Here is a 14596-nt window from a genome sequence, read left to right as displayed (position 1 = left end):
GTGACTGAGCCGCAGAAGAATGTTCAGGTCTGATCGTGTATCCACTGGGATTGTGGTTCCTGATAACCTGCCTTTCGTACAAAGTTGTCTTGGGTCCCCTTCCCTCCCCCACCCTCGTGGCAGTATGCTTGAGACCAATTCTCTGCAATCTATCCACCACCTTGTGCTGGAGGTTCACCATAGTCAACATGCCTTTGAGGGTATACGGAATGCCCTATGCTTACAATGTTAAATTGAGCTAAAAGTTAGGAACATTTTCTCATTTGTTATTTGGACGATGCTCCTGATTTTTTCACAGAACACAGAGATATGTTCTGCTTTTGTGCTGAATTATTAATTCTGAAAAAATAATGTATAGTTTCTCAGATATTTTATTTTTTGTAAATGTTAAAAAAGTTATACATTTTAACAAGTATTTTAAAATTTACATCCATTAATACAAAATAATTCCACATATCTTTAAATTCAGATATATTAGAAGGTCTTAAGGAACAACTACAGAAAATTTCATCTTTCTACTATAAATAGGCCCTGATAAAATGTACCTTATACACAAAAAAACTAAAGTTACGGGAAATTAGCTTCAAAGTTTTTACTTCAGTACAAGCCTGCTCCATAGCTTGTATCATCAGAATCGTCCAACAGCTTCCTCTTGATGGCTCTGCTATGCTGTCTAGCCATCTTTGAATATACTTTTATGGCATTATCTGAAGACCTGAGCCGTTCCTTGGCCAAACAAAGCATAGCTGCGGCAGTTCATAGTCCTACACAGAGCTCCAACTTCTGCAGAACTTTGCACTTTGTTATATTGCCCTGATTGAATGATAAAACAGCATCATAAACGCCAAAGTGAAGTGTGTTTATACCCACAAACACAGTTTTAGGTAGTCTATTCCATATCACATGGTTCACACACTCATTTGGATTTTGAATCCGGCCATGAACACATTTCTTTAGTAGACTAATATCTGCGAGGTCTCGGAATATTGGTTTTATTTCATCCATTATGGCAGGTGGCAGGTGATGAGGGTGATTGTATTGTTTCTTAGTTACCTTGCCTCTGTTGTACTTGCACCAACTATCGTCTCCTTTTGGACATAGCCCATGTTGGGCATTCTCATTGTTTGAAGCTGTATGAAAAAACAGAGCCCAGACTGCTCTTCTCATTAATTCTGCATCTGCTGTATTCTGTCTTATTGCTAGACCATAGCACTTCTGAATATGATCTATTGTAGAATCTGTCAGTCTATTTTTCCCATCTAAAGCTTTTCCATCACTCAATTTCTTCCCTTTCATGCTAGCCTTGAGCCGTCGAAGTCTTGATACCATTCCTTTTCTGAAGATGGCCAACACACTCCAGTTTGGAAATTTTCACATCGTTACCATAGGGGTCTCAGTTCCTCAATTTCTTTGAAATCTCCACCATCTCCAAGATAATTTATGTATCTAACGTTGTACCATTTTACTGAGTGTTGATAAATACTTCTTACACCAGCAACTTCCATACCACCACTTCAGCCATAGTAATTTGCCATGCACTCTTCTTCATGTTTATTTTTCATTTTCTCCTTGCATCTGCAATGCTTGGAAAGTATTGCCACATCAACTACCTTACCAGTGTCCACACTTGTAGCTGTTACTAAGCCATTCAGAGATGTGTGGCCTCTCTTCTGCCAGCTTCCATCAAAAGCTATGGACAAGTCTCTGCTATTATTATTTTCAACAACTGCTTCCTCAACAGCATCTTTCATGGTTTCCTGTGCCACATCTTCTACAGCAGAGCCTATTGCAATTATGTGTTTCTTAAATTTTGAAGGCGGAGGAGGGAGGTTCATCACACCACACAACATGGCACCTGCAGCCCTGCCCTTTCCTATACACTGTAATCCATAAACCAGTCTAATGTTTAGATCGTATAGTTTACCTGTATCTGCAGTAACATGTGAGGAATTGAAGAAAGTAACACTGTGTTTGCAATAACTGCACATCAACTCTAATTCACAAGCAAGTCCTACATGTAAGTTTGTTTTCAATGAAACACCACATTTTCCACATTGTTTGCAGCACACATAGTTCTCCAAAACTTCTGATAATAAAGAGACGTTAATTACCTCATATTTTGTAGTCCCAGCATTTAGTTTCTTGTATTCTTCTTCAATTCCAGCTAGTTTTCTTCTTGAAGCACTTTCCGGTGTAGTGGTAGCAGCATCACTCAATGTATCACTACCAGTGTTTAGGTTAGTCGCTACTGGGACATCAGGTACCAATGAAGATGAATCAGACGAATTTTTAGTACACTTTACTTTCTTGCGCCAATGTACACGCTTTCTAAATACCTTCAGACTAGGTCTTGGCATGTTGAAGGAAAGAAAACTCAATGACTTCTCCACATACGTCTTTCACAACAATGACATGGATGTACTCACAAAGGAAACAATACAAATGGTACAGAATCTATTATCAACTGTCTAGCAGTGTAGCCAACAGAAAAGCTAACTCTCTTGTGCTCAATTATATCTCTGGCAAGGCTGTCTATATCAGGTATATTTTGCGTCTCATATACAAGGTGTGGAACATCGTGTGTCGAAATTATTTTAAAAAATTATTTAAAATAGTTCTATTCACGTCATCCAAATATTTTATACATGGTATTAAACGGGAGAGTCTAAATTTTTCGAAAATGCATTTACCTAAAAATCGATTTTTTTCATCGAAAAACTCATTCCGTATACCCTTGATATGCAATTCTTCGAAGATTATGTTTTCAAATCTGTCCATAACTGTGATGTAATGGCGTCTCGTGTTGATTAGTTTGGTTATTTCATCCTTTGCAATGGTATTACAACATGAGGATAATGTGAACTTCACCTTGGAAGTTCCAGTAGAAGTAGTAGAACTGTCAAAATTTGAACAAAAGTTTTATCATTCGCCTCTGCAGATTCTGAAAAACTACTGTGTTGAGAGTGTCTGATCAACTTTTTTTTTCAGTAGTCACTGATGAACCAACAACCTCAACATATGATTCTTGGATCTGTCTTGAACCAGTCTAACCTTCTGGCTCCTTGACATGAATGCCGACGGATTGTCGTAGCAACGAATTGTTTGGAGGCATCTTCTTGTGTGTTGCAACCTGTTGAGCTCCTTGGGCATGAGCAGGAACTTATTTCTCCTGGAAACCTGACGTGGTAGCCACGAGTAGAGGGTAGGACAGAGGGCGACTAAATCAATGTTTGTGATGGGCACTGGTAACCTTTAGTGGCTGTCTGATGCATTTGGGTGACCAGAGGGTGCAACACATTTTGAACCTCACTACAAAATCTTTGATGATACCAGCACCAGTCACTACAATCGACCCATTCCTTGTTGTCCCATTTTGGAGAAAAGTTTTGGTAAGTCATTTGGTTGTAGTCTGCTCCCTATGTGTTGCACATATTTGTGAGTGCAACTCTTTTACACTAGCCACCAGCTAATCACTAGTTGCTACTGACGCACTGGATAAAATGCGAAGTCTGGGATCACTGAGCAGCTCTACACTTAGTACGCGTGGTTCAGGGTCCTCCACAATGTTTTTGTTTGCCTCTGCACTGAAAAAATTATACTGCAAACTGTTTTATATGACTTCCGCTTTATCTGCCAGAACACTGACAGTCATCTAAGTGTTAGCTGCTAAAATGGTCCAAACGTTAGGTGGTAGTCATTTGAGCAACAACAAGAGGATGATATATATCAGCAACAAATTTGCCGACATCAGCAACCTAAGTTCTTTGAATAACTGTTTGGGTGACTTGTCTTCTAATGACTCATCCCCAAGTAATCTCTAGAACTGTATCTCTGGCAACAGCTACCTTGTGTTGATGTTGAAAGCACCCCAAAGTGCTGAACAGTTGATGTACTTACCATATGGTTGGCGTGCTCTGTTGCATTGCTTCCTGCTTGACAGCACTGCCAGTGTTAAGGTTAGCCATTAATGTAGTGCTTCCAAATACTCTTGCATTCATTTTACAGGGTCACCACTGTGAGGATTTTTAACTTTTATAGTAAACAGAGATTGTTACCTTTTTCTTTCAGTCTTCCGTGAATATTACAGAAACAGTGAAACATCTGCACTGACAGAAACATTAACAACTCTCAGTTCACTAACGAAATATCTGTTTTAAAACGTGAAGATTTTTTTGTTTAAGAATACATCAATATTGAACCACTCACTATCACACTCATAGGCTTACTTAGAGTCTGGAGTCATTTCCCCCACACTCAATAGTTTAGGTGACAGGTAAAGAGCCGGTCGGTGTGGCCGAGCGGTTCTATGCGCTTCAGTCTGGAACCACGCGACCGCTACTGTCGCAGGTTCGAATCCTGCCTCAGGCATGGATGTGTGTGATGTCCTTAGGTTAGTTAGGTTCAAGTAGTTCTAAGTTCTATGGGAGTGATGACCTCAGAAGTTAAGTCCCATAGTGCTCAGAGCCATTTGAACAGGTAAAGAGCTTATCACATTAGTGCCCTGGCACAATTATGGAATGTGACTTTGCTTGCAGTAAATCGCCGTAAATCTTGGTTTTCCTCACGTGTCACAGTTTCCAGCTATTGCCAGCTCCTCATAATTAATTCGTTCTAAAAGAGGAAGCTTTCGGCACTAAGTGGCACACTCCCGCTAAGGATAGTTTACACTCAGTTCAGGACACCAATTCGTAATGGAAGAAGTTATTCTGTGGTCAGTGTTCGCAACCTGTCTTCGAAAATAAAGTTTCAGAAGAGCGAAAAATGGGCTAAATGGTCAAGACAGTGACTCCTTAAGCAACAGCAATTGTCCCACATCAATTTAATTCGCGAGCTTCACCACTAACCGAAGACTATATAAACTCCTTTTGAATTCACATAAGAACGCACAGCCGTGCAGGGTAGCTCTGCAGTCGAAGGCGCCTTGACACACTTCACGCGGCTGCCCCCATCGGAGGTTCGAGTCCTTCTTTCCCGCATGGGTATGTGTGTTGTAATTAGCGTAAGTTAGTTTAAGTTAGATTAAGTAGTGTGTAAGCCTAGGGACCGATGACCTCAGCCGTTTGGTCCCTTAGAACTTACCACAATTTTTTTAAAAACGCACAATTATTTATGGGAGCCCACACATTAGCTCCTCACATGGTACGGCAATATAACTGTATAGGCAAATCAATTTCACCACATCAGAGACTGAGAACGACATTACGATTCCTGGCAACGTGAGGTTATAATGATTTGGAATCTTCAGCTGGACTGTCCAAGCAAGCACTGAGCAAAATACGAGGTGCATTCAAGTTCTAAGGCCGCCGATTTTTTTTCTAATTAACTACTCACCCGAAATCGATGAAACTGGCGTTACTTCTCGACGTAATCGCCCTGCAGACGTACACATTTTTCACAACGCTGACGCCATGATTCCATGGCAGCGGCGAAGGCTTCTTTAGGAGTCTGTGTTGACCACTGAAAATCGCTGAGGCAATAGCAGCATGGCTGGTGAATGTGCGGCCACAGAGAGTGTCTTTCATTGTTGGAAAAAGCCAAAAGTCACTAGGAGTCAGGTCAGGTGAGTAGGGAGCATGAGGAATCACTTCAAAGTTGTTATCACGAAGAAACTGTTGCATAACGTTAGCTCGATGTGTGGGTGCGTTGTCTTGGTGAAACAGCACACGCGCAGCCCTTCCCGGACGTTTTTGTTGCAGTGCAGGAAGGAATTTGTTCTTCAAAACATTTTCGTAGAATGCACCTGTTACCATAGTGCCCTTTGGAACGCAATGGGTAAGGATTACGCCCTCGCTGTCCCAGATCATGGACACCATCATTTGTTCAGCACTGGCGGTTACCCAAAATTTTTTGGTGGCGGTGAATCTGTGTGCTTCCATTGAGCTGACTGGCGCTTTGTTTCTGGATTGAAAAATGGCATCCACGTCTCATCCATTGTCACAACCAACGAAAAGAAAGTCCCATTCATGCTGTCGTTGCGCGTCAACATTGCTTGGCAACATGCCACACGGGCAGCCATGTGGTCGTCCGTCAGCATTTGTGACACCCATGGGAAGACACTTTTCGCATTTTCAGGTCTTCATGCAGGATTGCGTGCACAGTACCCACAGAAATGCCAACTCTGGAGGCGATCTGTTCAACAGTCATTTGGCGATCCCCCAAAACAATTCTCTCCACTTTCTCGATCATGTTGTCAGACCGGCTTGTGCGAGCCCGAGGTTGTTTCGGTTTGTTGTCACATGATGTTCTGCCTTCATTAAACTGTCGCACCCACGAACGCACTTTCGACACATCCATAACTCCATCACCACATATCACCTTCAACTGTCGATGAATTTCAATTGGTTTCACACCACGCAAATTCAGAAAACGAATGATTGCATGCTGTTCAAGTAAGGAAAACGTCGCCATTTTAAGTATTTAAAACAGTTCTCATTCTCGCCGCTGGCAGTAAAATTCCATCTGCTGTACGGTGCTGCCATCTCTGGGACGTATTGACAATGATTGCGGCCTCATTTTAAAACAATGCGCATGTTTCTATCTCTTTCCAGTCTGGAGAAAAAAAATCAGAGGCCTTAGAACTTGAATGCACCTCGTAATACTGCAGAAATTTGTTGGTGTGGTTATTTTACGCAATAAGTACATAAATATTCGTTTATAACTTCAAATGCCTTTTTCTGGCTGTAATATAATGTCTATTGATGTTCCTGAAGCATAGCTTTTCGCCTTTTTATGTTAAAGGTATCTTCAGTGGGTTTTTGGCTAGAATCATTCAGTTGGTTTTTACTTACAGGTCTCTTGGCGAAAACTGTTTTCGAATCTATAAGTAAAAATAAAACTGTGTTATTTCAGAAAAAAATCCACTGCAAATGCGTTTAACATAAAAAGGCAATACCTCTCTGGAATATAAATAAATATTATAGGCCTACTGTAGCGAAGAAATGCGTCTGAAGTTATAAAACGAATATTAGACTGAAGTGCGAAAGAAACTGGTATAGGCATGCGCACTCAAATACAGATATATGTAAATGGGCAGAATATGGTGCTAAGGTCATAAATGCCTGTATAAGACAACAAGTGTCTGGCACAGTTGTTAGATTGGTTACTGCTGCTACAAAGGCAGGTTATCAAGATTTAGTGAGTTTGAGCGTGGTGTTATAGTCGGCGCACGAGCAATGGGACACAGCATCTCTGAGATAGTGATGAAGTAGGGATTTCTCCTTACGACCATTTCACGAGTATACCATGAATATCAGGAATCCGGTAAAACATCAAATCTCCGATATCTCTGCGGCTGGATAAAGATCCTGCAAGAGCAGTACCAACGACGACTGAAGTGAATCGTTCAGTGTGACAGAAGCGCAACCCTTCCGCACATTTGTGCAGATTTCAATTATAGGCCATCAACAAGTGTCAGTATGCGAACCATTCAACGAAACATCGTTGATATGGGCTTTTGGAGCCTTTGATGACTGCACAACACAAAGCTTTACACCTCGCCAGGGCCTGTCAACATCGACATTGGACTGTTGATGACTGAAAACATGTTGCCTGGTCAGATGAATCTGGTTTCAAATTGTATTGAGCTGACAGGAGTTCATGGGTATGGAGACAACTTTATGAATCCATGGACTATGCATGTCAGCAGAAGACTGTTCATGCTGGTGGAGGCTCTGTAATGTGAGGCATGTGCAGTTGGAGTGATATGGGACCCCCGATACATCTAGATACCACTCTGACAGGTGATGCATACATAGGCCTAAGCATCCTGTCTTATCAGTTGCATCCATTCATGTCAATTGCGCATTCCGACGGACTTGGGCAATTCCAGCAGGACAATGCGACATCTCACACATCCAGAATTGCTACAGAGTGTCTCCAGTAACACTCTTCTGGGTTTAAACTCTTCCGCTGGCCACCAAACTCCCCAGACATGAACATTATTGAGTGTATCTGGGATTCCTTCGTACTCTTAGGAATTTATGGACATTCCTGCAGGATTCAATGGTGTCAGTTCCCTCCAAAACTACTTCAGACATTAGTCAAGCCCAGGCCACGTCGTGTTGTGGCACTTGGGCGTGCTCGTGGGGGCCCTACACGATTTTAGGTAGGTCTACCAGTTTCTTTGGGTCTTCAGTGTAGTACTAAACACTTGCAGAACCATACTAATGTTTCCCCTTTTTCCCATAGGCTCAACTGCTCTAATTTTCTCTAGTCGGGAATTGTAAGCAGCTGCCTTCTTATCCCAAGGACGTGGGCGCCCTTGGCGTTGATATAAAACGTCTAGATGTCATATGAAACAAAAGCAGGAAACGACGATCACACAAACTTTCTGCTGGCCGCCTGGAAGAAGTATGGAGAGCAGTAAGTGATAGTGTGCACAGAATACGTATCGCATACACTTATTGCTCGCCAGGCGGTCTGCAGATTGTATCGTTGTTTCTGGACTGTGCCTCTGACTTTACATATTCAATCAGATCTTTTACATCATGATATGGGCACGACTCTGCAACCTGATGATGTTCTAAAACAACGAGACCGGTGATGACATAACAACCGTGTATTAATACGGTTATCGTGGCTGTCAACAGTCATTTAATATTAAATTCAACCATTTCAATAATGAACTCTCCAGACCTTAGAGCACTGACGCACATCGGCATTGTGCACGTAAAGACAGAAACACTACACTGAACAAACAGATGAGTCAGTGTGTTTGTAGTAACTTTGTGATTATTGAAAGTATTTCAAATCCGTAATTTTGGTAGATGCAAAAGCAGATTTCAAACAACTTTAATAAACCCGAGTCACACACTTGCGCTCGCCATATTTGCGGCAACTTCCAATCCACACGCTACAATTTGTATGCGCAGGTGTGAATTGCGCCCCAGGTTTGAGTTTCTGGCACATCTGAAATATGCGCAAAATTCTGGTCCCGTCACTGCAACTTGACTATGCACGTCCGATGATACGTGAGCGGACAAAACGTAGCGTGTGGACTAGTCAATCATCTTGGCAACAGTAGTTTCGATACTCGAAGTGTGTTCTCTCTCCTTCTACACTGGTTGCCTGTGTAGTGTGTTGTTGTGGTCGAAGTGCATTGGGTGTGTTCGAATTCTTAGCGGGACTTGTGATTTCGTTTTTTAATCGTTGTTTATGTTTACGTTTTTTCGTACGACTTGGCTCACATAATGAATCATAATGGTTTCTAAATGTGTGAACAGAACTCTCTTTTTGTTTCGGGATGGTGTGCGCCTACATCGTATGAAATTCTACATTTACGAATGTGCTGAAAGGGATGCTTTAAAATCAATGATACAGGTGTGTGCAGAACAAAACACTTATATGAATTGACAATTTTGAAATACTGAAGTATTCATTATTGCTAATCGTGTTTGATGTGTGTATTCAAACACATATTTCACATATGTTGTTAGAGTTGTCACGAAAGTGTTTTTTACCGTCTACAATATATGTCTACACAAAATTTTAATTGTAAAGTAAAAGCCTAGAATTGATGAGTCGGCGACTAAAAAATGTTACTGTTTCAATAAGTTAACACTGATTGAGACTCGTCAGCTAGCGGTCAGTTTCTCTTGTAAACAATGCTGACTTAATTATGTCAGCATTATTTGTCTTTAAAATTAAAAAAAAACTGTAATAATAGTCATGACCCCTGGGAGGGAATCATGCTCACAGTATAAATCTTTATCGCATTGTTTGCTATTTAAATTGCCAAGAATGGGATATTCAGTACACTCATTTTGAGAAAAAATGATCAAACTTGCAGTCTTAAAATTGTTATACTCAATTTCTTGTGTACCACCCTCGTGATTTCTGCTGATGTTAACCCAAAAGCACTAGCACAAACACCGTGGTTTGTTATTATTACAAATTTCTCTTCTCCATGCATGACACTATTTAAAGCAGCGCTAACTTACTTTGTATTATTATTTGTTTTAGTTACAGACTCTCTTTCTCTGCCTGTGTGTGTTTATTCCATTTAGTAATTTGTAAACATCCAAACAGAAAGGAGACATCTGTTGTTATGAATTTTTAAATAGGCCTAGTGTTTTTTTTTTTGTCGTTACTTTTCTCCATATCATCATATGCCGTTACCTCTGTCAACTTGCATCCATGCTGGTCCTGGATGTTTTCTAATATCATCATAAACTATATTTCATTATCACCTCTCTCTTATATTCCCTCTTGGACTTCAGCAAAGAACTTTCTTGGATGATCTACTCTATTTGTCTAGCAATGTGTCCTACTGGTCTCCATTTCATTTTCATTAGCGGACTACAGTTATAATTACATATTGGACTCTATTGTGTTTACTGACCAATTTGTTTGATTTCCTTTCGTGCATTGTGAGATAACATGCATCTTGTAATTCATTGCTTGTAGCTTTTAGTTTTTTTGAAAGACATTATAGTAAAAGCAGGCTAAGTGCCCCCCTTCATGATTCAAAACTGAGAACACAGACTAATTGCAAACTTTCTATTTCAAACACATTGGAGCTAAAGTTTTGGAAATCCTGTTTTATTTGTCAAAAGCACTCCATGTTTTTACTCCATTATTAAATTTATTTTGGTGTATATCTTATGCTTCTTAACTGCCTAAGATACAAAAAAATTCTTTCCATGTTTTCATTGCCTATTCCTCTAATTTTCTTATTAACTTTTTCTCATTTCTTCTGTAATCGTGATATGTTATTGTTGTGGTTTGATTGTAATTTATTTGTAGATTTACTTGCAATCTTTTCTTGCACATTGCTCCATTTGTAGTTGAAATTTATGTTATCTAGATGTAAGCAATACAGTATCATCATCAAAGCAGAGGTCGTTAGGGTCTGTTCCATTAACATGTATTCTTTCTTCATTTTCCCAATTAAAATATCTGTCAACTTCCCTTAGAACTGACAAGACTAATTTAATGGGTATTTGCATGACTTGGCTGTATCAGTAATTTATTTGTCCAAGCGTCATTTTACAATGATGTTGGAACTGTCACCTTAATAATAAAAGGGCAGGACAAGACAGGTGGTTGGCCGTGTCCTCGTTGAAGGAACTACCCCAACACCTGCCCGAAATATTTGAGGTAAGTCAAAGTCAGGATGGTCAGACAGGGGTCATTCCATGCCAAAACGCACAATAATTCAAGGATTGGTAGCTCTCTATCTCAGATTTTCACAAAACTTTGCACATCTGCTTATAATTATAACATAGGAACTTCTGCAAAATCTTTTTGGTCTGAGACTACGACTTTATTTTATATTGAATTGTAAATGTAGTGATATTCTGATAACTGGGCTCTGCAAGAATGTCAATGCGAAGCTTTTGATGTGGAATTTTTTCCAGATAGTAACTAAGGCATATAGTTAACAGATACCCAGTTATTGAAGCAATAAAGTTACAAAGAAAATTTTTTAAAAATGTTAATGTATGTCAATTTTTGATTTCAGAAAAATTGTGAGGATGTGGAAAAACGTTTATATCACATTTCTCCAATGAGCTGGGAACCTGATTTTGGCCTTTAATAATCCCCTAGATTGTAAGCGTTTTAATAAAATAAAAATTTTAATGGGTCTTCTGCTATTTGACACACACATCTGAAACCAAAATACCTTTTGTTGTGTGGAAAAGGGTCATCTTAAGTAAGTTCATCCACTCCCTGCCTCAGATGCAAGGGCATCAAATTCATTCTAGCCAGGCCAGTTCACTTTAAGTGTGAAAAATTTATTTCCTTTCATTTGACTAATTCAGTTATTTTTTAAAGACTGTAATCTATGTGATTTATGTGTTCAGCAAATCTTCTGCTCACACTAGTAAAAAGGTGTTCTTAGACAGTAGTAGCTTCTTTCAAACCTTTATAGATATGAAAGAAATGTAACAATTGTGAAAATTCATTGATGAGAATAACTGGCATGCAACAATTAGTTTATTTGGCCTCAGTTTCTCTTTTGTCTTTCTGTGAGAAAGTTTGTATATGTTTGTGATGTGGCTGTTTCATTCCACTTGTATAAACTATGTTTTAAGTGAATTAGTGCTCAGTTAATTTCAGTGGAAAACGTGAATTCATACAATGTTGGAAAACTACTAAAAACACCATGTCATTTGATAACCTATACCTTAGTCAAAACTCTACAAAAAGTAGAAGAGCCAAGTGAAGATGAACAAGATTTGATATTGATGTGATCCAATATATGCTTTCCACAAGATCAAGAAAGTGTTACTGTATGTGGACGTCACAGATAAAGAATGAGATTTTCACTCTGCAGCGGAGTGTGCGCTGATATGAAACTTCCTGGCAGATTAAAACTGTGTGCCCGACCGAGACTCGAACTCGGGACCTTTGCCTTTCGCGGGCAAGTGCTCTACCAACTGAGCTACCGAAGCACGACTCACGCCCGGTACTCACAGCTTTACTTCTGCCAGTACCTCGTCTCCTACCTTCCAAACTTTACAGAAGCTCTCCTGCGAAACTTGCAGAACTAGCACTCCTGAAAGAAAGGATATTGCGGAGACATGGCTTAGCCACAGCCTGGGGGATGTTTCCAGAATGAGATTTTCACTCTGCAGCGGAGTGTGCGCTGATATGAAACTTCCTGGCAGATTAAAACTGTGTGCCCGACCGAGACTCGAACTCGGGACCTTTGCCTTTCGCGGGCAAGTGCTCTACCAACTGAGCTACCGAAGCACGACTCACGCCCGGTACTCACAGCTTTACTTCTGCCAGTACCTCGTCTCCTACCTTCCAAACTTTACAGAAGCTCTCCTGCGAAACTTGCAGAACTAGCACTCCTGAAAGAAATGATATTGCGGAGACATGGCTTAGCCACAGCCTGGGGGATGTTTCCAGAATGAGATTTTCACTCTGCAGCGGAGTGTGCGCTGATATGAAACTTCCTGGCAGATTAAAACTGTGTGCCCGACCGAGACTCGAACTCGGGACCTTTGCCTTTCGCGGGCAAGTGCTCTACCAACTGAGCTACCGAAGCACGACTCACGCCCGGTACTCACAGCTTTACTTCTGCCAGTACCTCGTCTCCTACCTTCCAAACTTTACAGAAGCTCTCCTTTCTTTCAGGAGTGCTAGTTCTGCAAGTTTCGCAGGAGAGCTTCTGTAAAGTTTGGAAGGTAGGAGACGAGGTACTGGCAGAAGTAAAGCTGTGAGTACCGGGCGTGAGTCGTGCTTCGGTAGCTCAGTTGGTAGAGCACTTGCCCGCGAAAGGCAAAGGTCCCGAGTTCGAGTCTCGGTCGGGCACACAGTTTTAATCTGCCAGGAAGTTTCGTCACAGATAAAGTTTTTGAAAGTCGTCAAGGAACTTGTTGTGATCCTTTCAAAAAACACAGACAAATAGTTAAAAGAGGCAAATGATAATTCAATGGACACCCTAGCTGCAACCAGGCGTTGATATACTTCATTGGGGACATGTTGAAAATGTGTGCCCCGACCGGGACTTGAACCTGGGATCTCCTGCTTACATGGCAGACGCTCTACCCATCTGAGCCACCGAGGGCACAAAGAATAGTGCTCCTGCAGGGACTTATCCCTCGCATGTTCCCTGTGATATGAACATTCCCAGCATGTGCACACCACTACATTCATAGTGCGCCTAATAGAAGTTTGCCCATCATACTCAATACTCTTGGCAGATTAATCTACCAAGTCCCGTACGAGTTCAGTTGCAGCTAGGGTGTCCATTTAATTATCATTTCATTCTAGCAAAGCTGCATGGTAATCTACGGTAACTGTTCTTTCAGAAACAGATACTACATATATAGTTAAAATATGGCTTCCCAGCCATTGACCTTCTTGTGCGAACACACACGGTATGCCCGAACTCGTACGGGACTTGGTAGATTAATCTGCCATGAGTAATGAGTATGATGGGCAAACATCTATTAGGCGCACTACGAATGTAGTGGTGTGGACATGTTGGGAATGTGCGTCTCACGGGGAGCGTGCAAGGGATAAGTCCCTGCAGGCGCACTATTCTCTGTGCCCTCGGTGGCTCAGATGGATAGAGCGTCTGCCATGTAAGCAGGAGATCCCGAGTTCGAGTCCCGGTCGGGGCACACATTTTCAACAAGTCCCCAATGAAGTAACCGAGCGAGGTGGCACAGTGGTTAGACACAGGTAGACACTGGACTCGCATTCTGGAGGACGACAGTTCAATCCCGCGTCCGGCCATCCTGATTTAGGTTTTCCGTGATTTTCCTAAATCGCTCCAAGCAAATGCCGGGATGGTTCCTTTGAAAGGGCACGGCCGACTTCCTTCCCCATCCTTCCCTAATCCGATGAGACTGATGACCTCGCTGTCTGGTCTCCTTCCCCAAACAACCCAATCCAGCCCTCAATGAAGTATATCAACACCGGGTTGCAGCTAGGGTGTCCATTTAATTATCATTTTATTCTAGCAAAATTGCATGGTCATCTACGGTAACTGTTCTTTCGGGAACAGATACTACCGTCATATATAGTTAAAAGATCCTTAAGGTCAGTTTGCTTGTCTTTATCTAAATCATTAAGTGTTAGAAGAATCTATGTAAACGCAGGCCAAAAACTGTGCACAACACATTGTAAGATTTGTGAA

The 14596-nt window shown here is 41.1% G+C and overlaps 1 protein-coding gene and 1 non-coding gene across 2 annotated transcripts in view; both read left to right on the top strand.

Moving 5' to 3' along the window:
• The first annotated feature begins 9114 nt into the window (after positions 1-9114).
• LOC126481134 (uncharacterized) overlaps positions 9115-14596 on the top strand; it is a 177319-nt gene continuing 171837 nt past the window's right edge. The window contains exon 1 of the mRNA XM_050104688.1: positions 9115-9318. Coding sequence (XP_049960645.1) covers positions 9199-9318 — 120 coding nt within the window. The 5' untranslated portion in view covers positions 9115-9198. The remainder of the gene's footprint in view (positions 9319-14596) is intronic.
• Trnat-ugu (transfer RNA threonine (anticodon UGU)) lies at positions 14004-14078 on the top strand. Its single transcript has one exon. It is a non-coding gene; the product is annotated as a tRNA-Thr (tRNA).

The sequence above is a fragment of the Schistocerca serialis genome, chromosome 1 (genome assembly GCF_023864345.2).
Source record: "Schistocerca serialis cubense isolate TAMUIC-IGC-003099 chromosome 1, iqSchSeri2.2, whole genome shotgun sequence".
Taxonomy (NCBI): domain Eukaryota; kingdom Metazoa; phylum Arthropoda; class Insecta; order Orthoptera; family Acrididae; genus Schistocerca; species Schistocerca serialis.
This window is presented reverse-complemented; position numbering and strand designations above follow the sequence as displayed.